The sequence below is a fragment of the Lissotriton helveticus genome, chromosome 2_1 (assembly GCF_964261635.1).
Source record: "Lissotriton helveticus chromosome 2_1, aLisHel1.1, whole genome shotgun sequence".
Lineage (NCBI taxonomy): Eukaryota > Metazoa > Chordata > Amphibia > Caudata > Salamandridae > Lissotriton > Lissotriton helveticus.
In genome coordinates, this window is record NC_136059.1 from 1,229,407,584 (window position 1) to 1,229,435,196 (window position 27,613).

Genomic DNA, 27,613 nt, shown 5'->3' on the forward strand with positions numbered 1-27,613 from the left:
CCGCGTCCTGGATTCCCCCAATGTATTCCTTCTCCCTCTTTTCTCGAAGCTGACGGGCCAAGTGCCTTCCCACCTTGTTCCCCTGCGAGTACGATATTCGCCGCAGCCGCAGGAGGGTGAACTCAGCTCGATTGGCGTAATGAGCCTTTAATTTTCCCCAGACAGCCGTTAGGGGTCGGAGGGTTACCCGAGATGGGTTTGACTTGTGCGCCTGTTCCAAGACGGCAATTTCTGCCTCCAGATCTTCCCGTTCCCTCCTCCGCAATTTATTGAGGTTTGCATTGAGACTTATGCAAGTGCCCCTCAGCGAGGCCTTGCAAGCGTCCCATGTATTGAACACTGATGTGTCTGATGCCGGGTTAAGAGTCAGGAATTCCCTGATAGCCTTCCGTAGCTCCCTACACGAGGTATCGTCCCTGGTAAGCACAGCTGGAAAGTACCATTTCCGCATGCCATCTCCCTTCACCGACCAGTGCAGCACGAGGACCAGTAAGCTATGATCTGATATGGAGAGCGGAAAAACCCTGGAATCACGGACATCCCCCCTGAGGGCTTGGCTCAAAAAGATATGGTCTATGCGGGAGTAGGACTGGTGGACGTGGGAAAAGAAGGTGTAATCTCGGGCCTGAGGGTGCATGGAGCGCCAGCCGTCAACCAATCCCAAATCGCCCATCTGGCATTTCGTTTCGCCGGAAAAGACACCGGAGTCCGCCCTCTGGGCGCGGGAGCTATCTAAGTCTTTGTCCCAGACCATATTGTAATCCCCCAATAAGAACAAATGCCCCTCAACAAATTTCCCCACCTTATTCAACAGACCCTGGAGAAAGCCATTCTGCTGTGCATTGGGAACATACACCAACACAAACGTACACAATCGTCCGTATAACAACCCCTTAACCATCAACCAGCGACCTTCCTTATCACAACATACCCCCATGGGTTGGAAGTGGAGGGATGCCCGAAAGAGAAGAGCCACCCCCCTGTGTTTGGTAGAGGCAGAAGACCTGTAGATGAGGGGAAAGTGTTTATGTCGGAGCCGGAGCTCATCCCTGCGTGCCAGATGGGTCTCCTGGAGACCCACCACATCTAAGTGATGGTCCAACAAGTATTTCCAGAGCTTTTGGGGTTTCTGCGGGGAGTTGAGACCCTTCACATTCCACGTGCCGATGCTAAGAGGCATGAGGAATCATCAGGCCCCGCCGCTTTGCATTCGCAATGTCAACACACCCTCGCCCCATCTCCGCCGAACACCTCCCGACCTCCCCTCTTGCCCCAGCCCCTTTCTGCACGGACCCAGCCAACCCCTCCCCCTTCCACTCCCCTCTCCTACCCCAGGACCCATGGACCCCAAAGCTCCGGCCCCACAGCAGTAAAAGAGAGTACCTAGCCGAGGTAGAGCACCTTAGGTTGCATCCGTTCAAGAACTCGGTATACAAATGCCCATGGAAAGCTCCTCCACGGGAAACCAGACTCGCAGCAATCATCCATTGGTCACCACCACCACCCAACCCACCCCCTCCCAACCCCCCATTACCCCACCCGGTCCCCCCCCCAAGCACCCCAACCGCCACCCCCCAACAAACAAGCAACCCATATACTCAACAGTCCCAGGGGATAGTAGTCCGAAGAGACCTCCTCTGGATGGGGTCGGGAAACCACAGAAGGGTCCCCCAGGGCCACGGTCCGGGGTGTCTTCTCCAAAAGTACAAATATACCCACGGTACCTGAGTTCCCTTGCCCCTCCGGCGCCATTGGCCAGCGGCCCATGGTTTAGGCTGCTCCGGAACTCTGCTGAGAAGATGCCAACGTCACCGATGCCACAGAGGCCACCGCCTCACCTCTCTCCTGCAAGCTAAGCGTGCGATCAGGCCTTCTGCGATCCACCTCCGAACCCACTCTGTGCCACGTGGAGGACCGTTGCCGCCTCCGCGATGGTGAATTGCCAGCCGCCGGTGAGGGAGTCGGGTCGTCAAGGCCCAGAAGCTCTTTCGCCACTTGGAGGGAGCGGATTTGCGCAAGCCTGTTTTGCCACCGAAAGATGATGCGAAAGGGGTGCCCCCAGGAATAGGAAATGTTGTGCTCTCGCAGAAAGGCGGTCACTGGCCGGAACTCGCGCCTCTTCTGGAGCGTCGAAGCTGCTAAATCCTGGTACAGTTGTGGACGGTGCTCTCGGAATTGCAGGGACTGAATGTTCCGCGCCTTCCGCAGGATACGCTCCTTTAGCTGGAAATCATGCACACAGACCAAGATGTTAGGAGGCGGCCCTCCACCCCGTCTGGGCAGACCCACCCTGTGGACTCTATCCATCTTGACAACATGCATGTCCTCCTCGCCGAGTATCTGCAAGAAAAGTGCCTGCACATAGCCTCGCAAGTCACCCGCCTCTCCGTCCCACGGCACAGCACGTATGCGGATGTTGTTCCGGCGGGAACGGTTCTCCAGATTCTCCGCGTGGGCCTGGAGGTCCAAGTTCTGCTCCGTGAGTCGAATCACATCCTGTTGCAATTGGTGGACATCGTTCGCCATGCTTAGGTCATGGTCCTCCAAGGTGGCCACGCGTTCACCGACGCTGTCCACATCCCTGCGTACCTCGCGAAGGTCCGACGCCAGTTGAGCCCGGAGCTCAGAGATATCCTCCTTTATAGATGCAAACAGTTCCGACATAAAGGCCTTGGTAGCTGGGGCCTCATCGTCTTTCTCCTCGGATGATGCACTGGGACCAGGCGATGCCGGTTGTTGGGAACCCTTGGGTTGGCCATCCTTGCCGGGTTTCCCTTTGCGCATCGAAGAGGACATCGTTGCACCTCTGGCCCGTCGGGAACCCAATCCAGAGCAGGGATTCACCTCTCAACAGGAAGCAGCCTCTCTAAAGTGCCAGTACTCTGTCCCAATCCCGGACACAGCCCCCGTGCTCACCGTCTCTTCCACGGACCTACGATGGTGTCGGCTGTCCAGGCGGCATATGGCGTCACCCCTCCACGCCTTACGCGAACTACCGCTCCGAATCCCAGCGAAGACAGACCAAAGCCCACAGACGCCGACCCCAGGCCTCAGTCGCGCTGTCGCCGTCGTGCCCGCTATACCTCAGTGCGGGGATGGGCCCTATGTCCAGGTGCCCTCATATCGTGCAGCACCGCCACTCAGACTCGTACTGCCGTGTGACGCAGAGTCAGCTCCGATGTTGGAACTGTGGACTCCCCCAGTGAAATGTAGGTCAGTAGCGGCCACCACAGTATCCCAGCTGCGTCGCGGGCCCAAACAGCACGTCAGTGGGGACCCAGCCCAGGGTAGGCACTACTCACTGCGCACTGGCGTCCTCGCCGGTCTATCGTGCCTCCCACGCAGGTAGGCTCCCTCCGCAGTGCCGGTCCAAGCGCCCCTGTAGGTATTCTCCTCAGGCTCTGAGACACCAGCGCCGGGCCGGGCAGACCAGCGCAATCATCCGGCAGGCAGAGCAGCCGAGGTACACCATGTGGCCGCTCAGGTAATTGGGCCCAGAACTGGCATCAGGAGGCGTTGGCAGGTCCTGCTCGTGGAGCCGATCCAGGCGGTGGCAGGGTAAGTATGGGGCGAACTGCACTCGTAGGCTCAGCCCCTTGCACTCTTGTCCGCTAGGGCCCCTTCAGCAATCGCCCCGTTGCGGTTCACTCCGCTCCGTCACTCCGCCCAGTCTGGCCCGAGCAGGCCCAGGAGCCGCGGCCTCGTGTAGAGCGCCCAGCCGGAGGCCACCCCTCCTCCGCGCCGAGTGTCCAGCTTCATGCCCCCACTGGAGCGCTGTCACAGGGCGCCGGCAGAGAGCGCCGACAGCACAGCCCAGGTACCGCAGCTCGCTCACAGCGTCTGGGGCTCCGACGGGCACTCGAGCCGCAGCACCCACAGCAGCTCCCGCCGCGACTCAGCGGTCAGGCCGACGGTCGTTGCGGAGCAGCCGCGCCGCCCACCTCTCTCTCGAGACTGCCGCGGCTGGACAACGGAGCACCGGCAAAGGCACAGCTTCGTAGGGAGAGGTAAGGACTCACAAAAGGCAGCTACTGGGCCCCAAAAGAAACGCTATACAAAGCTAATGACGGCCAGGTGCCGGAGGGACACAGAAGAACGTCCTACTCCGCCACCATCTTGGCCATGCCCCGAAAATTATCCACACTGTTCTTTTGCATCTTTCTAATACGGCTCCAGGTTTGTTTCTATCTGACTTGAGGTTTCTAACATGCCACATTGAATTCTGTACAGTTGGCCTCTTATGTACACGCTCATCTATCTGATGTCCAGCCCACGCTTGAGCCCTCTTTTTTATACTTCGTTTTTATATGTATGTCTTATATACGGTTGATTTGTTATTTGTGTTTGTTGATTCCCCTGACGAAGGGCAATTATAATGCCTGAAATGCATTGGGATCGGCTGTAGTGACAGACCATCTCATGTTATCATCAAATTTACTACCTTGAAGAGTGTGAAAATGGCATACCTATTAATAGGATAGATTCCGATCACTCACCAAGGTGACATGCTTCATCATCTGTGTCTCCTCCTAGCGTCACTCTAGTGACCCCAAGGGCTGCAACCCTTCCACTATGAAGAGGAGCTCACGGATGTTTTCCAAGCTAATTAGAAAATATGCGAAAGCGCACTACTAGGGGCACCACTAGATGTGAAAAAGATGTTGCGGGAGAGTGATGGACACAGTGCATGTAGTTAAGAAAGTGAAGTTAAATGAACAGCAGGAGAGGGAAAGTTTATTGAATATCTCCTATTGTCCAAGTTAAAAACAGTGCAACAACAGTTTTAACATAATAACTGTTAGTGTCAGAGGAAAGAAGAATGGTCTACATGTTTCAGCCTGTTGGATTAGTTGAATCCACGGCTTTCTTCAGGACCTGAAGAAAGCAGTGGATTCAATTAATCCAAATCCTCTCCTGGTGTTCATTTTAGTTCACTTTCTTACCTACATGCACTGCGTTAATCACTCTCCCAAAACGTTTTTTTCACATCTAGTGATCCCCCTAGTAGTGTGCTTTCGCATATTTTCTGATTAGCTTGGAAAACATCTGTGAGCTCCCCTTCATAGTGGAAGGGTCACAGCCCTTGGCGTCACTAGAGTGACGCTAGGAGGAGACCCAGATGATGAAGCATGTCACCTTGGTGAGTGATGGGAATCCGCCCTATTAATAGGTATGCCTTTTTCACACTGTTGTGTTCTATCTAGCCAGCGGTAGTAGCAGACCCGGTGATAGCCTTGGTATTTGATTTGGGGACTATATCCACGCTTGGTCTTAAAATAGTTCCCTAGGACCCCCTTCTTTTCCCTGTTTGTATCACTACCTTGAAGAGTACCATTTTTCTCACACCGTTTAAAAATTAAACCGACTGAGCAAGATTCAGCGTTCTGGTTATTATTCGGATTATGGACATTTTCACTGATTTACTATTCATGCTCAGTGCTAAAATTATTGTTACACCATGATAAGCATCTTTCATTTTGTGCTGCTTAAATTGTTCACACTTTCATAGTGACTTATGGTAGTGTACCTAGTGTCTAGGACATACGTCTCAGTTTTCTTTTTTACTTTTAGAAAGTTGGAATTTTCCTGTCCTTAGCCCTTTTGTGCCTGTAGCCTGTCCTGGGTCACATGACTGGGTGTACCTGACACTTAGACTTTGTGATTTCTTCCCAGACAGTTACACAATAGAGGTATTAGGTGTGCCTGAGTGGGCCATCTGCTGGCATAAAGTAGGGGGGAGCTGAGCACAGCCCCACTTACACCTGAATAGACTGAGCGAGCTCTGCCTTCACACAAAGGGCCTATCAACCCTGCATTTTCACTTCAACCAGCTTGGGGCCAGGGCAGGGGAGGCAGGAAATTCCATGCACTTCAAAGCCACTGTCTAAATGCTTCTCCCACCTTCCAGAACCAGGGCACCAGGGTATAAAAGAAGGACCTCAGACTCCAACTCTTCAGAACACTTCTGGACCTGCGGGTACTCTGCCAGGACGAAGGAATTATGTCCTGCTACATAGATTGCCACCCTGCTGGGCTGCTGCTGTTCCAAAGGAACTGCTGCCCTGGTCTGCTTGCTTGAGGCCTCTAGGCTGGGGAAGGAGAACTGGACATGCAATTTTATCTTGAATCCAGGACCCCAACATGACTCAAAGGGCTAATCTGCTGGCCTCCTGATCTGAACACAGCCCCACTTACATTTGTATAGCCTATGAACCGCCTTCACGCAAAGGGCCTAATGACCCTGCATTGTCACTTCAGCCAGTTTGGAGCCAGGACAGGGGAGGCAGGAAATTCTTTGCACTTCAAAGCCACTGTCTAGAAGCTTAAGGTAAGTTAACAGATGACGGGATTGGGAAAATAAAATAAAAACATATATAAAACCACTTACCTTGAGCTCGCCGCATCGCTGAATCGGCGATGAGGTGAACGCAAGGTAAGTGCTTTTTTAAACTTTTTTTTATATTACTTACCCTATCAAGTTGTCTGTTGACTCCGGCCCCCCACCACCACCCCACTGCTGTTACCTGTGCCGGCTGAACCTGAAACATAGGTTTACTATACTTACCTCCCTATTTATGTACTTGATGATATACATATATTCAAGGACTGTAGAAGTGGCGTTAGGAACAGTAAATCTACACTTGCCCATATGTACTAACTTTCTTGATAATTTAGTCACAATATTTTTGCCTTTGATATTCTGTCTTTCAATCCAGCGCACCAGAAATACACATTCTAGCGAGAATTTTATGTATTTCAACATGTTGACAAAGCATCAAAGGCACAATGGTGAGCACTGCATATACAATCTTTCTTAAAAGAGGACTATCAACAGCAATTAGAAAAGTCAGACTCATTACAAACCAAACCATGGCACAAAGCACATGTGTTAAATGGTATTGTGTATACCTTAATATAAACATAACAGTGCACAACACAACCGTCTTTGCTTGATTGCCTCGAAATAAAGTGAGGATTTGTCCACCTGTCTTTTTCTCTTCCTGTCACGTGTGCATGAAACTGACAGTGCCTTGCAGAGACACACCCAAGAGGGCATGAGTGTAGAATGTACTTTATTCTGAATTCTTACTATTGTTTTTTTCACTGAATTATACAAAAGTTGTCACTGTAATGACAGGCTAACAATAAACACACATTTTATGCTGATTAAAAGATGTATTGTTTGACTTCCTACCACAATATCACTGGAAATACAGACCTGCAATTTGGCATCTTTCTCCACTGTATCCTGGGCAGCACTTCCACTCCAATGATGTTACTATTTTATGCTTCATTCTGTATGCAGGACGAGTCACCATTCGATATCTGAAGAATAATAATGGGCACATTCAAAACAAAATCACATGCAGGTACCTTCAACAAATTGTTGAACATTAATGCAAGGGGTGCTTCCTTAAGAAGCCTGACATAAGCCACCTTCCAAGCTGCTATGTCAGTAGGATATCTTGCAAAGCATTTTCATATTCTAAATTCTGGGGCATATTTACTTACATTTCATGCAATATGAAGACAACAGGCAAAGATGCTGTGCTGTGTTGCGTGAAAGGGAGGCAGGAGAAATGCACCATACATACTAAGATATGGCTAATTTCTCCTGTCTCCTAGTGCTGGGGCACTGTGTGCTGCCTAGCACCAATGCAGGCATCCAGACAGGATTGTGTTGTGCAGGCAGGGACAATTTCCTGCACAAAAACTGTCCTTAGAGGCTTTTACCACTTGCAGCACACATAGAAAGAGGAAGTAACAAGTAGAAATAAACATATTTCTCCTCATTATGCCTCACCCGGGAAGGCATATCATTTTGCTACATTCTCAGGTTTACTACCTTTAGTAAATCTGGGAATGCACCAAAACCATTGGTGGATGGATGGGAATGCCCGTGCTCCACCCGTGGAATGCATCCCTAACACAAAGATGAGGGGCATGTGGAACACTTTGGCAGGCTGGATGCAACATTCTTCTACATTACCCAAAGTCATGGAGTTATCTATCAAATTAGAACATTTAGAGACACCTGCAAATCCAAAGGAATGTTTGAAGTACTGAAGATTTTCTTTCACTGAGGCAGATGTATTCACACAAAGGTGGTTCTTGTCATCATGGCAGGAACTGCCATTGGGTAAAACCATTGTAGGAACCATTCATCCATGTCTGGTTGGCATGATCGAACTCCTGTCACAAATGGTTGATACTGAATATGATTGAGTACTTGATTTGAACATTTCTAAAGAACTTCCCTACCCAAAAATGTTGTCCTGGTATGGAGAAATAGTGCCAGCAAGTGCTATGAAACTGGAATACAGAAAGAAGTGGACAGAGGGTAAAGAGGAAGGTTTTCAGGTGTTTACAAAAAATGGTGTGAGAAATGATAGAGCACAGAGAGAGAGGATGAACAGTTCATGCTTTGGAAGATAGGTAGCTAAAACAAGTTACCCAAATGCGTACATTTCCAATATACATATCGGAAGTTTCCTTGTTGTACTGTGAGTTTTGTCTGAGCATGTCAGGGGAACTTATCATGCATAACCATGTAAATTCTCCATGGTGGCAAAATTAGGTGTCCCGTCTGGTACCTTTTATGGTAATGTCAATACTGACCAATGGTTATCTTGACAGCAGGGCAAGCAGCATGTACACCATTAGGATAAGCACGATCCCTACTTTCTAAATTGGGTAAGAGAATTTAGATATCAACTGAAAGGACTTGTGGAAGAAATTGGGTTATTGGCTCAGAAGGGTGAAAGTACCACTCAGGCAACAACCACTATCCTTGTTGCAGTGAACCACAAACGTCACTAATTTAACCCATGCATAACCCTATGGTAGCTTGCCACAAAAGCAGTCAGGACAAAACTTAGAAACAATGTGTAAAGTATTTAAGCGGCAGACAATCAGTAATCAATACACATAAAAAAATCTCAAACTAATTTCGAAAAGTAGAGTACATGTTAATAAATAAAATGATACCAGAAAGACAAAAATTTAAGTATTAGAACCAAAGACATTCATTTTTAAAGTTTCTAGTGTATATAGGGCCTAAAAGCGCAAAGTATTGCTCGCAGTCATCAGTTTGTGGTAATCCAAAATGTTAATTTTGGTGCTTGCAGTTGTCAGTTTACATTCCGAATGTAAGCATTCACTTAAGATACAGGAGTTTGATGTTCATTTAAAATCCACAAATTGTAATAGTCTAATGAAAGCTGTCTGGTCATTTTGATGGGAATTAGATAAGAGTAGCAGTTTTAGTTTGTTTCTCAGGATTCATTTTTAGGTCTCGCCTACGCAGCAGGGACGAGGAATGGCATTTTCAGAATTGTGACTTAAGATCCGACTTTACCATTAAAGAAGATTTTGAATTGCAATTCTTATGAGTGTAAACGGTATATTTGTGCCTGCTCCGAATCCAATGTTAGATACTATTAAATGTAATAAGGTAACCCAGGGTTAGTCAATAGGATAGATAGACCTTGAAGCATTGAAAACTGACTTTGGGAGTTTTTCACTGCCTGGACATGTAAAACTGAAACTCATATGTCCTACTTTTTACATACCATAAACCCTTCCCTATAAGCCTTTAGTGCCCGCTTTAAGGGTGACTTGTAAGTATTACAATTGAGGATTTTGGCCTGGCAAAAAGTTTTGTTTTCAGGTTTAATGATAGTTCAACACTACACAATAGGCTACTGTGGCAGGCCTAAGACGTTTTCAAAGGCTCCTTTTAGTGGGTGGCACAAGTAGTGCTTTAGGTCCATTACTAGCACTTAATTTAGTAGCCCTGTGTACATGTAGCACCACTTCACTAAGGACTTAAAAGTACATTAAATGTGCCAATTGGATATAAGCCAATTTCAGTATGTTTAAGGGAGAGATCACAAGCACTTTAGCACTGGGTAGCAGTGGTAAAGTGTGCTGAGTTTTAATAGCCAACAAAAACAGGTCCATAAAACAGAAGGATGAGGATGAACATTTTGGGCCAAGTCCAACGCTTGCACATTATAAAATGATCCTGCATCACCTACATCCACACTACCACCACCAACTAATCATCGTTTATACACTATAGCATTATCTTAAACCCTATTGCTTCACTTTCCATCCAATTATCCATCGACACTCTTCATCCATACCACCTACACCCTACACCAACAATAGCTATAACTCAACACAGATTAGACTGAACCAAGAAACCCTACCTTGAAGAATGGAAGTTACAGAATAAAATGTCCTTGTTCCTGAGATTAACTGAGTGTAGGACTACTTCTGCGGGTGCTAGTTGAGTCTTGAGTTGAACATTGAGTAAGGCATTCCCTTGTTCAATGAGTGAAATAATCATAGCTTGCATTATGTTTTTTAGATCTGCTTTTAGGAAACTTTGTCTGATATTACTGATGATTTATTTTTTTATCTAGAGACTTCATAAGAGTGTCCAAGGAGAAGTATTTTATTTTATTTAGGCTGAAGCCTAAACATTTGGCACTGGTGACCATTGTGGCTGAGAGAGACCTATGGTATTCATATATCCAGTCCAATGAGTGGGAATCTAAGGGGGTCATTATGATGGTGGTGAAACGGCCACCAGCAGTCTGCCAGTGGCGGTTTCACTGCCATCGTAAAGCACTTCTCCGCCCACCAAATTACAATGGAGGGAGGTGTACTGGCGGACGCAAAATCCGTCCGCCACAGGTCCACCACAGGCAATCATTACGATTGCCTGGCGGAACCACCCACATCAACAATATGGTGGCAGTGCCTAGCAGGCACCGTCAGCCATATTACAATGTTGCCTCCCCACCAGCCGGTGGATGGTGGTGAAACTGCAGTGGTTGTCGCATCGTAATCTTGTGTGCGGGACCGCTGCAATCCAGGCGGGTGGTCCCAGTATCCACATCGATGGTGGACGGACTCAAGTCCGTCCACCATCGTAATGACCCCCTCAGAGTTTTGCTTGAGGGAGGGATCAGAATTCCTTTCTTAACCAGTTCTGCTTTAGTTAAATGCTTAGAGAAGCAAGTGGTTGGAGTTTGAAAACTATTTGGAAACATTTAGTGAAGTCCATTCTTCAATATTGCTGAGTGTTAGCCCCGTAAAGGTGGAATGAAATTCTGTATTTATTGTAAAAGGCAATCTTGAAGTTCCATGTAAAGGTTGAACAGTAGGTTTTCCCAGCAGTTTCAATGCACCAACACTTCAATATTTACTTCTATTCTTAAATCATTCAAGAGCACCACACACACTCAGCACTCATCCCAGACATAATGCCTGTTAGAAAGACATTAGGAATACTGGTGTTTTCCAGTGACTGCCTTTTAATTCCTGTAAATGGTCATGAAATACTCAAGGCACAAAAATAACATTTTCTGAATGTGAGAGGGCACTGTGCATGAAATAAAAGGCATTGGGAGAAAGGGTAAACTACCTTAATCCAAATTTTTAATTTTGGTGCTTGCAGTTGTCAGTTTACATTCCGAATGTAAGCATTCACTTAAGATACAGGAGTTTGATGTTAATTTCAAATCCACAAATTTTAATAGTCTAATGAAAGCTGTCTGGTCATTTTGATGGGAATTAGATAAGAGTAGCAGTTTTAGTTTGTTTCTCAGGATTCATTTTTAGGTCTCACCTACGCAGCGCACAAATGCGCTGTATAGGAGAGACCTTTAGTAATCCCTTTTTCGCCCCTAAGCGTGCACGCGTTGCATTGCTTTCAATGGCAACGAGTGCATGTTTGGCGATTCCCTTGCGGCAGCAAGCTTTCAAAATCATCTGTTTGTAATTAGCAGATGGTTCCTGCTCTCTCCCACAAGGGAAACTGGCGCAGGCCCCCTCCTCTCTCCTCTCCCCCTGCAGCTTCCTTTCAGCGCAAGGCGCGCGCACTTCTTTTTGTTTTGCTTCAATTGATCCTTGTTTTTTTGTCTATTTGCAAAGAAGGCTAAATCGACTTTCATCAATGCAAAAAGGATTGCAAATTGAACCAGGCCGCTTCATTTTATCCCAAAATCTGTCAAGCAGTGTCTGACTGAGATTTTGGATTTCTAATTAAGCTGAATTTCAGCACTTTGGTGACACCTTGTATAACTTGTGCACCCGTGACAGATCTTGCAAATGCACCAGCTTAATGGAGTCCATGTTCATAAATCAAACTGAAGGAAAGTTTAATCCAGTTTTGTCAAACGATGCCAAACTGTTATTAACAATTCCAAAGATGTGATTCTTACGTATGGAATGTATCTCACACACGGACGGAAACATTGTATCTTGTTCTTCTTAAATGCACAGTTATCTTCCAGTCAGCCTGCGGCTAGGCCATATTTTGTAAATAAACACCTGAAGTTTGCATGTTTATATCCTTGCTCTAGAATGGGGTGTCCAATGTAGGCCCAGGTGGGCTGGATCCAAGTCATATTCTTATTTAGATTCATTATGTGTCAGTGTGTCTTAACTTGTACAACTTGAAAATCTGGCATGAGTCTGCCTTTTCCGGCCTTTGTAAGGCACCCATACTCTAGAAAGGGTCAAAATAGCCAGCCCTCTGCTTGGTTGTACATGACACTCTAGAGGGCGCCGGTGCTTCTTCGTGCAACAAGTCCACACCGATTTAACACTTTCACACATATACAAATGCATCTGGATGCATGTATACAGCCAACATCTCATAGGTTGTGCATTCTGAAGTCGAATATACACCAGCATTGTGCCCATCTGGAAAGCTCACGCCACCCCCTATCGATTTTATTGACTCAAAAACATTAATATTTCTTTTGCTTGATCTTTGACCAAGCGCTGCAATACTTGCTATTTCCTACCGTGCGTGGCCTTAAAGACTTTGTTTCTAGACTTGGGGTGTCTGTTCAAATGTATGTTAAGTATCAGCTGTCACCCCATGGATGTCTCGGTCCCATTGTCTGGAGCGGAGAGGTGGAGATTCCTGGCATTAAGCAAATGTCACCCCGGTCTCGGTGGGGCTCCGGACCTCATCGACTCACCCACCTCTGGTCTGATGCATGCAAAGTCCCTGGTACTATTCTGCAGGGCTGGCTGTGCCGCACAGAATCCCGACCCTCCCCCTTGCAGATCTCGCACCAGTGGGCCAACTCTGTAAAACCCATACTATCAACAACCCTTCCCCCCAGACCCTCAGGCTCCAATGGTGTTCGTCGGCCACCAGACCGTTTCCTCAGTGACTTAACGAAACTTGAGCCCCCCCCAGTGTACTGTGCTGAGGTGGCCCTCTGTAGCTTCCCACCCCAGTGTGCGGGGCCTATGTTACGCCACTGCGTTCCCCAGTCTTTGACCAGCCACCCCTGTTTCACTGGGGCACCCGGCGGTGCTGGAGTTCCGGATCTCTCCCGATACGGGGTCCCCAGGGAGGCTGGGGAGCAGACTGGAAGCTGGCCCCTTACCCCCTCGGGGACTCTCTGGGAATGTGGTTATGGCGGTTCAGGTTTCAGAGACATTGACGGGGTTTGTCTGCACGAAAGCAGTATTCCAGCTATGTCGGCATTAGCAAAGGATTCAGTCTCTTGCCCACCACTGCTTTGATTTATTGTAAAACAATGAAGAGTGCAGTGTCCCAGAGGCGTTCTTAGGAGCCAAGGATGCGCAACCTGAATTCCAGTCCCTAACTCACATTTTCATCACCGTACACATCCTGTTTATCTCCTTCGGTCGGACTTGTTTTGTACTTTGAAGTATTTTTATAGTGTGAACCTATCATATCGCTCTTACGTCCTCTGGGTCCAAGTCTTATTATGGCTGCATTCACAGTTTAAACAGTCTGGGGCTGGGGTCATCCTACTTTGCACCAGGGTTCTTGGCGATGTGGCTACACCGCTGTCACAGTGGTGTCTGCACTGCTCGCGCTCCACATTGTTTCTTATTATATGTCTAAATAATTATCATGAAAGGCTTGTAGAGCTCAAGATTTGCTGCGACCATATGTGAGCTTTCACGTTTCGCAGCTCAGCCTTTCATCTTTCGGAGTTGATTAAAATGTTTGCCTTTGAACTGTGTAGCAATAACAACCAGTGTTTATCAGAAAAATAGAATAAAGTTTTTGGTATTCACAAAACAAATGGCGACAAACTGAGTTAAATTACTTCTGATTTGTTCTTTTGGTATTTGCAATGTGCTTGCAATATTTAATATTATAGAGTTTACAAAGTGCATAGCTGCCCAAGCAATGGGGCTTCCTAGCACTAGTACAATGTAAACAAGCATTGACATAGCCAATAGGTCTCGCCTTTGGGACCTTATAAGTGTTTAGCCATGTAACAGTTAATGTTGTTGCACCAAGGATATTGTGCTGGATAACTAAACATTTATGAGATACCAAAGGCAAGACCTATTGGCTATGCCAATGATTGTTTAATTCTTGATGAGAGCAAAATTGGTGAGTGCCACACAGGACTGGATCAGGAATTTAGAGATTATTGTGAGGTGCAGATAAACTGCACAAACGTATGGTTTTGAAAAGGTATACACTACACCAGTATGACATCCTTCAAATGAGTTTCTGGTACATTCTTGAGGTAAGAAAAAAATACACAAGAGAGAAGGGTCGTAGGGGATATTTTTGAGACCTGGTGCTGACACAACCCCCAATCACTTAACTTATAAACAATACAAGTGTCCACAGGTCTGAATAAAGAGACTACCTCAGTGATATCTGATACTAACAATATATCTTATAATTATAAGACATCAGTAACATCCTTAGGGTTTTAAGGAAGCCCATCAGTCACCACTCGGTACCGCCCTTCATCATCTGGGATTCCTTATGGTATTCCCATAGTGTGGCGAACATGATGAATAGTGGACCTGATGACAGTGTCCAACACCAATTGATGCCACACTAGGTATGCCTTCAGATGTACTGCTGGTGGAGAGGAGTGATGGGTAACCAAAATTGCAGTGCACAAAAATTGAGAAAATATGAGAAAAAAGTGGTTTAAAATTGGGTAGATGAGAGACTGTCGTTTATTATTTTGCTCAACTTCCCAAGATTAAAAACAGTGCAACTAAGGCAGTTTTAACAAATATCTGCCCAGGTTAATGTTGTTCGGTCGACATGTTTCAGCAATAATAATGGACCATCTTGTCCTTGCCTTCCTCAGGACCTTGTAAAAACTAATTGCTACTGCAATGTGTGATTGACACAAAAAGTGAATAAAATGAAAAGATATCACCTGAATGTAAATGGTGTATATCAGTACCCTTCTGCCTGTGGATTGTTAGACCACTGGAAAAGATAAAATGTATGTATGTTACTCATTCATAGATAGACTATCATATAGGTAGACACTTAAAATATGGGTGTCTCAATCAGTCAACATCACACCAGTGGCAATAATGCCTTCTGTAGATAGTAGTGATGTAGTTATTACATCACTTTTATTATTTCAAACCATCGTGTCATATCTTGGACATCAATGCGTTGGTACCCCCGTATACCTGTTATGCAGGGGAATCAGTCCTCACCTCACCTGGCTGCGGCTCAAGGAGAGGAAGCATCGCTCTATAAAAAAAATCTGGGAAAAACTGCACACAAGACAACATCAAATGTCCCGCTAACCCTGAAAGGTTAAAACAGGTCCAGACGTACAATTCTCATTGGTTGTTATGTCAGAAATTGTAAGGGATAGCTCAAACCATATCCCCCTATTAAGTTAGCCACTGTTGTTTCTATTGCACACAAGACGCATGTGCAAAGAAACCTTTAAGGCATCTAGATCAGCCCTTTGAATGGCAACCCCTTCAAGTAGTTGAATCAGTTGTTGCAATTCAAATTTGTCACGTCATCCATACTATGAACACAAATGTTCTTTGTCATTAAATCACAATTGTGGCCCCAGATTTGTAATAGAACTCACATCTGTTACTAGCCCATTATATCTGATGTGAATAGCGGCATAGCATCGTGTTGTTAAATGCGGCATAAAGTTAAAATTAAATGCCGTATAGAACTCGCACCTGTGACCCTTATCAATGCGGGGAACAGTACTCTCAAAATAATGAAGTGCTGCTAAATGTGGCATACAGTTCACTGCATGGCACAGTGTTACTGAGTGCGGCATTAAAATTAAAAAGCCAAACGGACCTCGTACTTATAGTCCTTGTTAATGCCCGGGAACAGTATTGGCAATATGGCAAAATGTTGCTCAATGCGACATACAGTTAGAAGCAACATGACCACCGTACCTGTGACCCTTAACGGTACGGAAACACATTAGCACCCTTAATAGAGAATTTTGGAAAGCCCATGTCACTGCTCCTTACCTCCCCGTAAATACTTCTGTCCGGCTTCCGAGCCAAAAAATATTATTAAGTAAAACAGATTCACTCTAGACACCCTAAAAAAATTAATAGTCAGCGAAGACATCTAACCTGCTCAAAAGGGGAAATGACATTGAACTACTAAACAATAACTATGTGAGAAAATGAATGAATCACAGTTCAATTAGGGGCATATTTATAAGAGCTTTGCGTCATGCTTGCACCACGCCATGTGGTACGTTTGTGATTCAAACCTCAAAGTCAGATTCATGAAGCCCATTAAAGGTACCTCTAGAGTAAGACAACACAGCGCAAATCGCTGCGTTGCCTTACTCTGTGTAGGGGAGGTTTTCCATGGGCACTGCAGTGTTCCCACGCAACAGCCCATGGTTTTTGGTGCATTCCCAGTGTTGGACCTGGCCCTTTTTGCAGGGTTATCCCAGACCTTTTTGCTTTCCTCCTGTATTTTTTCTGACCTGTTTTTATTGGTTTTATGACTCTGGGCAATTTACCCCTGCTAATCTGTGCTAAAGTGCTTGTGCCCTCTCTTGTAAACTTGGTAAGATTAGTCTACACCTGGTTGGCATATTTAATATACCTGTACTTCCCTTGTAAAGTGGTATCTCATATACCCGGACCTGTAAATTAAATCCTACTAGGGGGCCTTCAGCGCTGCTTGCGCCACCCACGGAAGTAGCCTTTCAAACCTGTCTCAGGCCTATGCCACTGCAGGGCCTGCCTGTGCAGTTTACTGCTGCAGTGACGTGGCATTTAAAGTGTTTGCCATGTCTAAAACTCCCCTTTTACTACATATAGGCCAACCCTAACATAAGTCCTAGGTAGCCCTATGGGCAGGGTGCTGTGTAGGTAAAGGTAGGACATGTGCCTTTGCTGTGTGGCATGTCCCAGTAGTGACAAGCAGCCTATTTGGGTTCTCACTGCTGTGAGGCTGCCCCCCATGGGTTTGCATTGGGAATTCCCTGATATGTGTTTCAGTGGTCATTTCTGATATTACCATGCTTGGTATTTTTGGACTAGTGGTAATAAACCCTGCTTATTGGTGAAAGTGGATTTGTAATTACTATTTTAGAAATGCCACTTTTAGAAGTGGCATTTCTGTATGCTTATGACTCTTTGATCCCTGCCTGGTTGTGCAGTCATCGTTTGGTTTAGACTAACAGGAGAAAGGGATGTGCCTTCATTCTAGACAGTCACAAGAGGGCTTGAGGTGTGTCCTACCTTTCCTGGGTGACTCAGCGCTGAGCTGAATTGACCTTTGTTACTTGCACCTGACTAGGCCTGGTTTGCATTTAGAGTGATGGGAGGAGTTGTACTTGCACCTGAATAGGGCTTGGGATTGAATGGGGGTGTTGTGCACTTCTGAAAGTTGTTTGAAGTGCCCGCAGAAAAAATACTTTTAGAGTATAAGTACAGGGGCTGTGACCCCATGACTTTATACACTGCGTGGGACTTGTAACCAGACGCTGCTGGCCCTACATGCTGTACGAGAAGATTGCTGTGCTGCCAGGGAACTGCCACTTTGACTTTGCCTTATTGTGCTTACCTACTTGAAGGACTGCATCTTTCACCAAGGACCCTGTGTGCTGGCCTACTGTCTGCTTTCATAAACCTGCGGGCCCCCTAGTGCTCTCAAAGGAGCTCAGCGCCAGATGAATGCTGTGGACTGCTCCTGTCTATGTTTCCCTATAGCTGGGGCTTCATTTCGTTGCCTGGAAAAGAAAGATTCGCAAAAGTGCATTTTGCCTGAAGAAAGTGTGTGTGGAACACTTTGGTTCTCTGTTTTTATATAAAGGGGGAAAGCAAACTGGCAGAAAGTGGTTGGTGCGCCTCTTGAATTCTGTTGCCCAAGGCGTGGGCTCATTCTGCATCAGATCACAGGCTGCTTGCAGCAGTGCCGCACACCGAAATCCCACTTCAGCGTGTCCCCCTCCCTTTTGGAAGAAGAACCGCAATGTGGGCCATGTGAGGGAAAGAGGAGAAAGTTTCTGTAGCAATCAGGGCTCGGGCGCATCGTCATCTGCAGGTCGGGCCCCTCCTCTCCAGCAAGAGATAGCCGGTAGAAACCAAGGAAGGCTGCAGTCCCCTGGTTGAATTTGCTGCCTGGCTTAAACCCCTCTAGCAGGGCCCCGCCACCAAGAAGGAAGTGGTGAGTGAAGCACACGAACAGAAGCGGCTGAACTGTACGGAGGAAATGTCCCTGAGACACCGAGGCTGTCGTACAGTGCTTTGCATGCGGCTTGGTGGTTGACCTCGCTGGGGGTCAGAAATGCCTCGGAGGGCTCCAACTTGCCCTAGTGTGGAGCTGAGCCACAAAAGTTTTCACAGTTGCACCGCACTGCCGCGGGCATCTACATTGAAGGAACAGCAGAGGAGATGGTGCTGCTGGGTGAAGGCTCGCAAGGTCTGCTCTCTGGTTTAGAGTCGGCCCCTATCCAGAGTGATTTGGGAGGAGGTTTCTAACTTGGGGAAAGCAGCTGCTCCCTGAGCTAGGGGGCAGCTGCCACAGTCTGGACCCAACAAGATCACCTGTGGATGGAGGTTGTGAGTACTTCCCCCATGTTTGCACATACTGAGGTGGCCACTATTCTGCATTTTGTGGGCCATTGTAGGGCAAGCCCAGGACGGGCCCCCGAGCTGGAACCGGCCAAAGTAGGAGAGCATGGCTTGGTGATTCTTATGCCCTGAGAGGCCTATGGTGATTTATGTCATCTAATTCAGCAGCAAACTACTGCAGTTTGATGCCCTAAGGTTATGAGTTATGCCAGTTACACCTGGCAATGTTCGGGTGACGAGTACCGTTGTCAGGAAACGCATAATATGTACAGGGAGGGCTTAATGTCTTCATGGTTTTTTCTAAATCTGTGCAACTTATAAGTAGTGCTTCAGCGCACTACATGTGTGATGACAATTGCCTTACGGCGAAAGTGATTTCATGATCTATGTGACATCAGGACAAGTGCCTAGTGGCACAGTGATTTATGTGATTATGATCTATACATACAAAAGACATTTTTATTTATCCTTGTGTGGAGTCTCTTTTTCTGGTGAGCCTTGTGTGTCACTGGTGTGTGTGTGTGTGTGTGGTGCGCAAAAGCTGTACACATTCAGGGCCAGACTGGGAACCGAAACTGGTCCTGGCAAACTGCTCAGCCGGCCCCTTGGGGGGGCCGAGGTGTTTGCCAGGGCCTGTTTCCGCTGATTTTGTAACAAGGGTTGATATTGCAGCTATGCTGCAGAACTGGCCCGGTAACAAAAAGGCCCCCAGGGTCCCAAAACCTTCCCCCACCCTGGTGGCCCACAGGGAAAAGGCCCGGTGCCTGCTACAACCAGTCCGGCCCTGTGCACATTGCCTCTGGGATAAACCTGACTGCTCTGCCAAGCTACCAAGGGGGTAAGCAGGGGTTATCTCAGGTGTGTAACTCCCTTACCCTGACTACACTAGTGGGTTCTGCTTGGCTTAGGTGCGTACCCTAGCCAACCTTAAACCCCATTTTTAACACCCTGATTTATGAGAGCTTGTAAACATGGGAATGCACCAAAAAGATTTGCCTCCCCAGCAGAGGTGTAACTATGAGAAAAATATATTTACTTCTCCTTGTTTTTCCCTCTTTCTAAGTGTGCAAGAGTACAGTTTTGTCTATCTTATGAAGGAAAGAAAAAACACAGAATGAATGAAGACATGCATGTGGTGAATTTTTAGGACTATGTTTCTTCAGAGGTTAGTGCATCCAGGCATAGCAGGCCCAGTAAAGGAATGTTCAATCTATGTATACTAACTTAAACCGTATGAAAATGAACATTTTTTTTTTTTTTTTACATTTGTGCATGGAAGGGCATTATTTTGAAAGCAAGGTATGGTTGGGGAGGTGCTCAACAAAAATGAAGAATGTTGAATATTTCTCCTCAAAACATGGAGAAACTATACCTGACAGGAAACCAACAAAGGCCGCAGTAATGCACAAACCAATGACATGCAGTCAGTGTGTTAACATTAAGAAAGCTGCTCATGGTGCGAAACAGAAGGTTGGCCCAAGATGGGAAAAGTGTCAAAGTGATCTAGGTTTTAAGGCTCAAGCACAACATTTCTGGCTTTCCTTCCTGCCTGCCCTAGGATTAAGGTGCTGGAGGCACTGAAACGCGTCAGGGATTGTGATTAATTGGGCCATCACAACCGTTTCTTGAAATAAAAAGTTCTGTGAACCAAGCCCCTGTGGAGTGCATCTTTAAAGCTCAGAGGGTTGTTTAGGAATGTTAACACACGGCGGCTTCGCCCGTGGAAGATTGCACAGCCGACAACACCGGAGGCAGGTCTGTGTAGCTGTGACTCATCACAGCTTGTTCCAGCGCAGGGGACATCGCAATGGAATGGTGGCATGGACCCGAGGCCCACCAGAGGGCTGTGAAAACATTTGAATGAACAATGGCAATTAAATTATCGGTGGAAAACGGACCCCACCAGAGGGGAAAAATCGGAACTATCACTCCCAGCATGCTGCTTACTGGAAAGCACATGCGTGATGGGTAAAATATGTGGTAGTTCATTTCTGGCTTTCCTTCCTGCCTGCCCTATGATTAAGGTGCCGGAGGCACTGAAACTCGTCAGGGATTGTAATTAATTGGGCCATCACAACCGTTTCTTGCAATAAAAAGTTTTGTGAACCAAGCCCCTGTGAGGTGCATCTTTAAAGCTCGGAGGATTTGTTTGGGAATATATATATATATATATATATATATATATATATATTCACTGAAAAAACCATAGGTTATAGACCATATATAGTTAGGAATTAGCATTTACAAAACCTTGAAAATTCACTGAAAAAACCATAGGTTATAGACCATATATAGTTAGGAATTAGCATTTACAAAACCTTATTTTACTCACACAAAACCATTGAAATTCCATATATAGTTAGTTGCACTAACTATATATCGCGCACCCGCAATCCACTGCTGATGATGTCACATATTACATCATTCATGACATGGTCAGTGACATCACTGATGACATCACTGATGACATCACTGATGACAACATCCAGTGACTGTATGTTTCTGTAAAGTTAAAATATGTCTTACATATTGAAGAATGAGTGGAAGTATAAGTGTCTGGACGAAGGATTTAGTAGGTGCATGACTGAATGTATGAGTGAGTGATTAAATGTGTCTCACTGAGTGCATGGGTTAGTGACTAAACTGTCTTAATTTGTGCATCATTATGTCTGTTGTTCTGTAAACTGCTGCATGTGTTGATCAGTAGCTATATGAGTAACTATATGGGTTATTGATTGATTGTCCAAGTATTTGTATGGGAGACTGAGTGTGTGTGTGGCTGGCTGGGAGGTGTGTGACTCTGTGCAGATCAATGTGTACTTGTATCAATGATTGTATAAGAGAGTAAGTATGTGTTAGTATATGTTTGAAAATGTAAGGTGCTCTATGTTTAACTGTATAGATTAGAAAATGGAAGTGTGATTGATTCTTTACAGGACTGACTAGGTGTGTGAGTAACTCCATGGATGAGTGGCAGAGTGTGAGTGTCTGTATAGGTGTATGAGTGCATATGATAGTGTTGTAAAGATGAGTGATTGTATGTATGAATGATTGTATGGGTGAATGAGTGAATGTGTGTGTAGACATAGGAATCAGTGAGTGTGTATGTAGTAACTAGTATTGGTGTGTCAATGGTTTCAAAAATTATACTCTGTATTTAACACTGGGTGTAACAGAGGTTATATTAAAATGTGAGGAGATGCATTGTATTGTCACATGAATGATATCATCAGTGATGTGGTCATTGATGTCAAATGAGATGTCATCAGTATTGTCATCAGTGATGTCATTTGAGATGTCATCAGTGATGTCACTGACCATGTCATGAATGATGTAATATGTGACATCATCAGCAGTGGATTGCGGGTGCGCGATATATAGTTAGTGCAACTAACTATATATGGAATTTCAATGGTTTTGTGTGAGTAAAATAAGGTTTTGTAAATGCTAATTCCTAACTATATATGGTCTATAACCTATGGTTTTTTCAGTGAATTTTCAAGGTTTTGTAAATGCTAATTCCTAACTATATATGGTCTATAACCTATGGTTTTTTCAGTGAATTTCATTGGTTTTTTAAAAGCTAATATCTATACCTGTAAAATGTATTCTTCTTTAAATCCAAAAATATATTTTATATGTTTATTAATAACTTTTTTTTTTAATATTTTTTTTTTCTTCGTTCCCGCTTCGCGAATCGGGAAGCTTCCCGTTAGCTGACCTTGATGCCGCGAAATAGACCGCGAGCATATAAACGTTTCTTTACCGCAACTGCCGCGTTAGAAAACAACATCATCACGCCTCCCGTCCGCATGACGTTTCGCGTTGTCGTGTGATACGTCATATGACGTGCTACGTTAGCGAACTGGTACGCTTACCGAGTCGCAAAGCACAGGTTTCTGGAAGCAAACCGGGAGGCCCTGCAAAGCGCGTAACGTAAACACAGCAGGTCATGTGACTTGGTAATAACACTTTTCATTGGTTCATTTCACTTTTGGTTTCCTAATGATGTAAGAAGCTTCCCGTTAGCTCAATTTGATGCCGCGACCCGGTCCGCGAACCGGTAAACGTTCCGTTAGCGCAACTGCCACGTTAGAAATCATTATTGTGACGCGTCGCGGAAGCGTGACGTATCACGTTGTCGTGTAATGCGTCTTATGACGCGCCGCGTTAGCGCACCCGGAAGTGCTCCTGGGCGCGGACCGATGCGCGAAACGCAGCTCCCCGGAAGCGATCCACGGCGCGTCGCGTAAGCGCGACGTATCGCGTTACCGCGTAATGCGTCTTATGACGTACCGCGTTAGCGCACCCGGAAGTGCTCCGGGGCGCGGACCAAGGCGCGAAGCGCAGCGACCCGGAAGCTATCCGGGGCGTGTTCCGCAGCGCGTAACATAAGCGTGAGAGGTCATGTGACTTGTTAATAACACTTTTCATTGGTTCATTTCACTTTTGGTTTCATAATGTTGTTAGGCTTGGTCATGTGACCTAAAAATAACACTTTTCATTGGTTTAGAACTATTTTTTTTTCTCAAATGATGAAAACCCCTCCTTCTTTTTACCTCATTCTTACTTTCTATTTCCAGAGAGCAAGACCTATTTTTCACAATGGCTTCTGTAATAGCTGCAGCTGGTGCTTCTCAGCAACCACCACCACCACCACCACCAAAAGGACCACCACCAACACTGGACTTTGGTAGAGAGGAAGATAATGAGGACGAAGAGGAGGAGGAGGAGGAAGAGCAAGTAAGGCAGTTCCTGCCAGAAACACCAAGGCAGAGCCATATTAAAGACCACTACATATGGCAATTCTTTAAAATTCCACCTGGACAAAAGAAGGTCAATGCACCCCAGGTGTCTTGTTTGATTTGCAAAAATATACTTTCTCGTGGCAACCCCAACAAGAAATACAGCTTTGGCAATCATACAATGATTCGCCACATGGAGCGATGGCATCCCAATAATCTTTCCCAAGCACAAGTAAGGGATCTTGCTGCCAACCCCCCAGATGTCATCCCCAGCACCAACAGGGGTCAAAGCTCATTCGCCGGACCAGAAGGCCGAGAAATAATCCCCAATATTCAAGCTCCTTTTGCACACTACAAAATAGTTTGTATATATTGTGGAGGAACTATTGCTTATGGAGAGAAGAGTATTACTTTGATTAACCGAGCTGGAGAAAATCATAAATGCTACAAGATGAGAAAACAATGAATCCTTTTTATTTTTTTTTGCTCCTGTTGAGACATGTTCTAACCCTGCTTTTTTGTTATTTCCCCCTTACAAAACACAAAAAAAACACAAAATAGTTTTCAAAAATCCAAAAAAAAATCAAAAAATTGTTCAGAAAATTCATAAAAAAAATAAAAAAAAAGAAAAAGAATAAAAAAACAGTTCTTTTCAGAACTACCTTCCATTTATAACAAAATTGCCAAAATGTTTATACCCTGTCTTTCTTTTCTCCTCATAGTACGCTCCTCCGACCGCTTCCCGGTACGCGTACCGGGCGCTACCCACGCAAAAAAAACAAAAAATATTTTTGTTTTTTTGCCCCGCGGGGCCCTTTTAAAGCCTCCACATTGACGCCGCCTCACGTACCAACGTATTTTCTCCGCATTTTACACCCTATGCCGCATAACAGGTCATGTGACTTGTTTATAAAACTTTTCATTGGTTCATTTTACTTTTGGTTTCCTAATGATGGAAGGCATGATCATGTGACCTAAAAACAACACTTTTCATAGGATGAAAACTTTTTTTTTTCCCCAAACGATGAAAGCCCCACCTTGTTTCTGGATGTTTCAGACTGAAGCTGGCGTCAGCATGAAAGCACCACCATCTCGTAGCTCAGTCGTGGTCATTCCGCGAGCAATCATGGCAGCCGCTCCCCACCAGAAGCCTGCAGGAGTCGGAGCCCCCAAAACTTTTGATGAATTCTCAAGGCGGAGGGGACGCTTTCGAGAATGGGGTCCAAGACCTAGCAGACAAGCGTCCGATTTCCAAGGTGTCCCAGGGCCATTTCAGTGGACCAGGCCCAAAAAGGAAACAGCCTGCCGCCATTTTGAGAGTCCTGTGACAGCCGCCTATCGCTGCACCGCAAGAGTGGGCGCAACTCAGCTGAATTGCGGCTTTTGACACAGTGGACCAAAAACGGACGGAATGGCAACTGAAACGGTAAAGGGGCGCCCCACTACAACAGATGACACTCCACCTGGACAGGCCCGTTCACCGCCTCCCCCGGGGCGCCCCGCGCCGTTATTCGGAGCAGCATTGTAGGATACCAAAACCAGTGCGGCAACTTACTGGACATCACCTTGGTGCCATCGTTCTGCTGCCTTGGAACTATTCGCGCAACAGTTTGCTACTGATGACCCACCCCCCGCGACGCCCCATGCCGTTATTTGCTGGGTGGCAACTTACTAGACATCACATTTGTGTCATCTAGATTTCAGCGCGTTCTGCTGCCTTGGAACTATTCGCACAACAGTTTGCTACTGATGACCCACCCCCCGCGACGCCCCACGCCGGAAATCTGGACGTTGTGCTGCGTTGGGACTATTCGCACATCCGACCGCTACTTCGTTGTTTTTCCCTAAAAATGTTTATATGTTATTACTATTTTTGTTTTCTTGTATATATTTTTAAATTATTAAAGTTTTATAATCTTACTACTTTGTCGGAGTGCTATATATTTTTAATGTGACACATAATTGTAAAAACTTTGATGTACAAAGAGTCATCCCTGGAATCTTCCGCTTCAGGCTCGGTCCCCTCCCCAATCACAATACAGGATGGTTTTCAGATAATAGCAACGCTTCTGCTGTGACGGATCTCATCGAGTGTGGGCCTTGATCTACTATAACTCCTTTGAAGAGGGGTGATTCTTTACAGCTGTGGCCATAAACTACATCTGCAGGGCTAGCTGATACCCTAGGACCAGCCTGGACAATCGGACACAGAGGAAAAGGAGTATCAGAGGGTGCGGTAGTGAATAGGGCGAAAGGGAGGTGTCGGGCGGGCACAGGGTGTGATTCTCAGGGAAGAGCAGCGCAGATGGGGGAGGTTTATTACCCATGCATAAGACAGAGAGCGGGGGTGACCACTGCCTGGGGGAGATGCTTGCGAGGGTGGGGAGCCATGCTAAGGATCGACAGCGTGCACAGAGTGGGTCTGGTCAAGGCATCTAAAATGGCTGCCGTGCACGACAAAAGTGTGGCATTTGAAAAAAGACAAGATGGCGCAGACAATGTTTTTCAACACTTCCTGATTTCCTTCGAATCGAACGTTAACAGACGTTGGGGCATATTACCAAAGTTAAGCGATATTTATCCCTAACGATGCTTAGCAACGATTTTTTTACCGTCAGAAATTATCGCAGATAAACCTTGCTATTATCAAGGTTTATCGGAAATACGATAAAAAACGACCGCAATGCATTAATATCGCTGAAAACTCAGCGATATTCATGCATTACCGAGCTAATGCTCTTAGCCATGTTATCCACCTCCCATTGGATAACATGGCTAAGAACTGCTCAGGGCAGGTGGTAGCTTTTGTAGATATTCGCGCTTATCTCGAATATTTCCAAAAGTTGATAATAGGAGATAGCGATGTTAGCGACTGTTTCCAGTCGCTAACATCTTGGCATGCCCACTTTGCATGTCATTAGTGATAAATATCACTCACATGCAAAGTGGGGCCCAAGATGGTCGCTATCTTCTACTAGCCGTCGCTAACTGGTGTTAGCAACAGCTAGGTAATACACATATAATTTTATCTTGTTTCTGAACGTTAATTTCTCAAAATGCACTGAAGCACATATATTGAGACCTAGCAAAGGCACATCGGGCTACCAGTCCCTACAATTTTGCCAAGTTTCGTGCAAATCCATTCAGCTGTTCGATCCTACCGAGAGACAAGATGGCGGCCGCTACTGACTGTTTGGAATGTTTACAGACACCGGAGAGCCAATCAGCTTCGCTTCGCAAAGCTCCGTAACGCGAAAAGTACGCGGTGCGCTGTTACAGATATATATCTTTTTTTGAACGTTAATTTCTCAAAATCCACTGGAGCACATATATTGAGATCTAGCAAAGGCACATCGGGCTACCAGTCCCTACAATTTTGCCAAGTTTCGTGCAAATCCATTCAGCTGTTCGATTATTATTATTTTTATTTTTTTTTGCCCCGCGGGGCCCTTTTAAAACCTCCACATCAAACCTAGGGGGTGAGCGACAATGTACTATGCCCCCTTATGGTCATTTGCCCCTTCGCTTTGGCCTCCTCTTGTCTCTCGATCCTACCGAGAGACAAGATGGCGGCCGCTACGGACTGTTTGGAATGTTGACAGACGCCGGAGAACCAATCAGCTTCGCGTCACAAAGCTCCGTTGCGCGAAAAGTACGCGTACTGGAGCGCTGCCCGGTCCGCTGTTACAGATATATATCTTTTTTTAAACGTTAATTTCTCAAAATCCACTGCAGCACATATATTGAGACCTACAAAAGGCACATCGGGCTACCAGTCCCTACAATTTTGCCAAGTTTCGTGCAAATCCATTCAGCCGTTCGGGCTAAAAGTGAGGCCAACCGCCCTATGGAAAACTCAATGTTAAAAACACGTTTTGGGACCCCCCTTTTTTCTCGGCCCCCCCTTGACGACCCCCCCCCAAATTTTCAAGGGATGCCCAGAAACAAAATGTGCCATTTTCCTGAAAATTTCAGCCAATTCCGTCCACAAACGCCAAAGT

General features: G+C 46.0%; 1 protein-coding gene across 2 annotated transcripts in view; it reads right to left on the minus strand.

Moving 5' to 3' along the window:
- The window catches only part of MMRN1 (multimerin 1), a 286,257-nt gene that overhangs the window by 84,038 nt on the left and 174,606 nt on the right, over positions 1–27,613 (minus strand). For both annotated transcript variants that reach the window (XM_078676117.1, XM_078676118.1), the window contains exon 3: positions 7,220–7,326. In XM_078676117.1, coding sequence (XP_078532243.1) covers positions 7,220–7,326 — 107 coding nt within the window. The remainder of the gene's footprint in view (positions 1–7,219; positions 7,327–27,613) is intronic.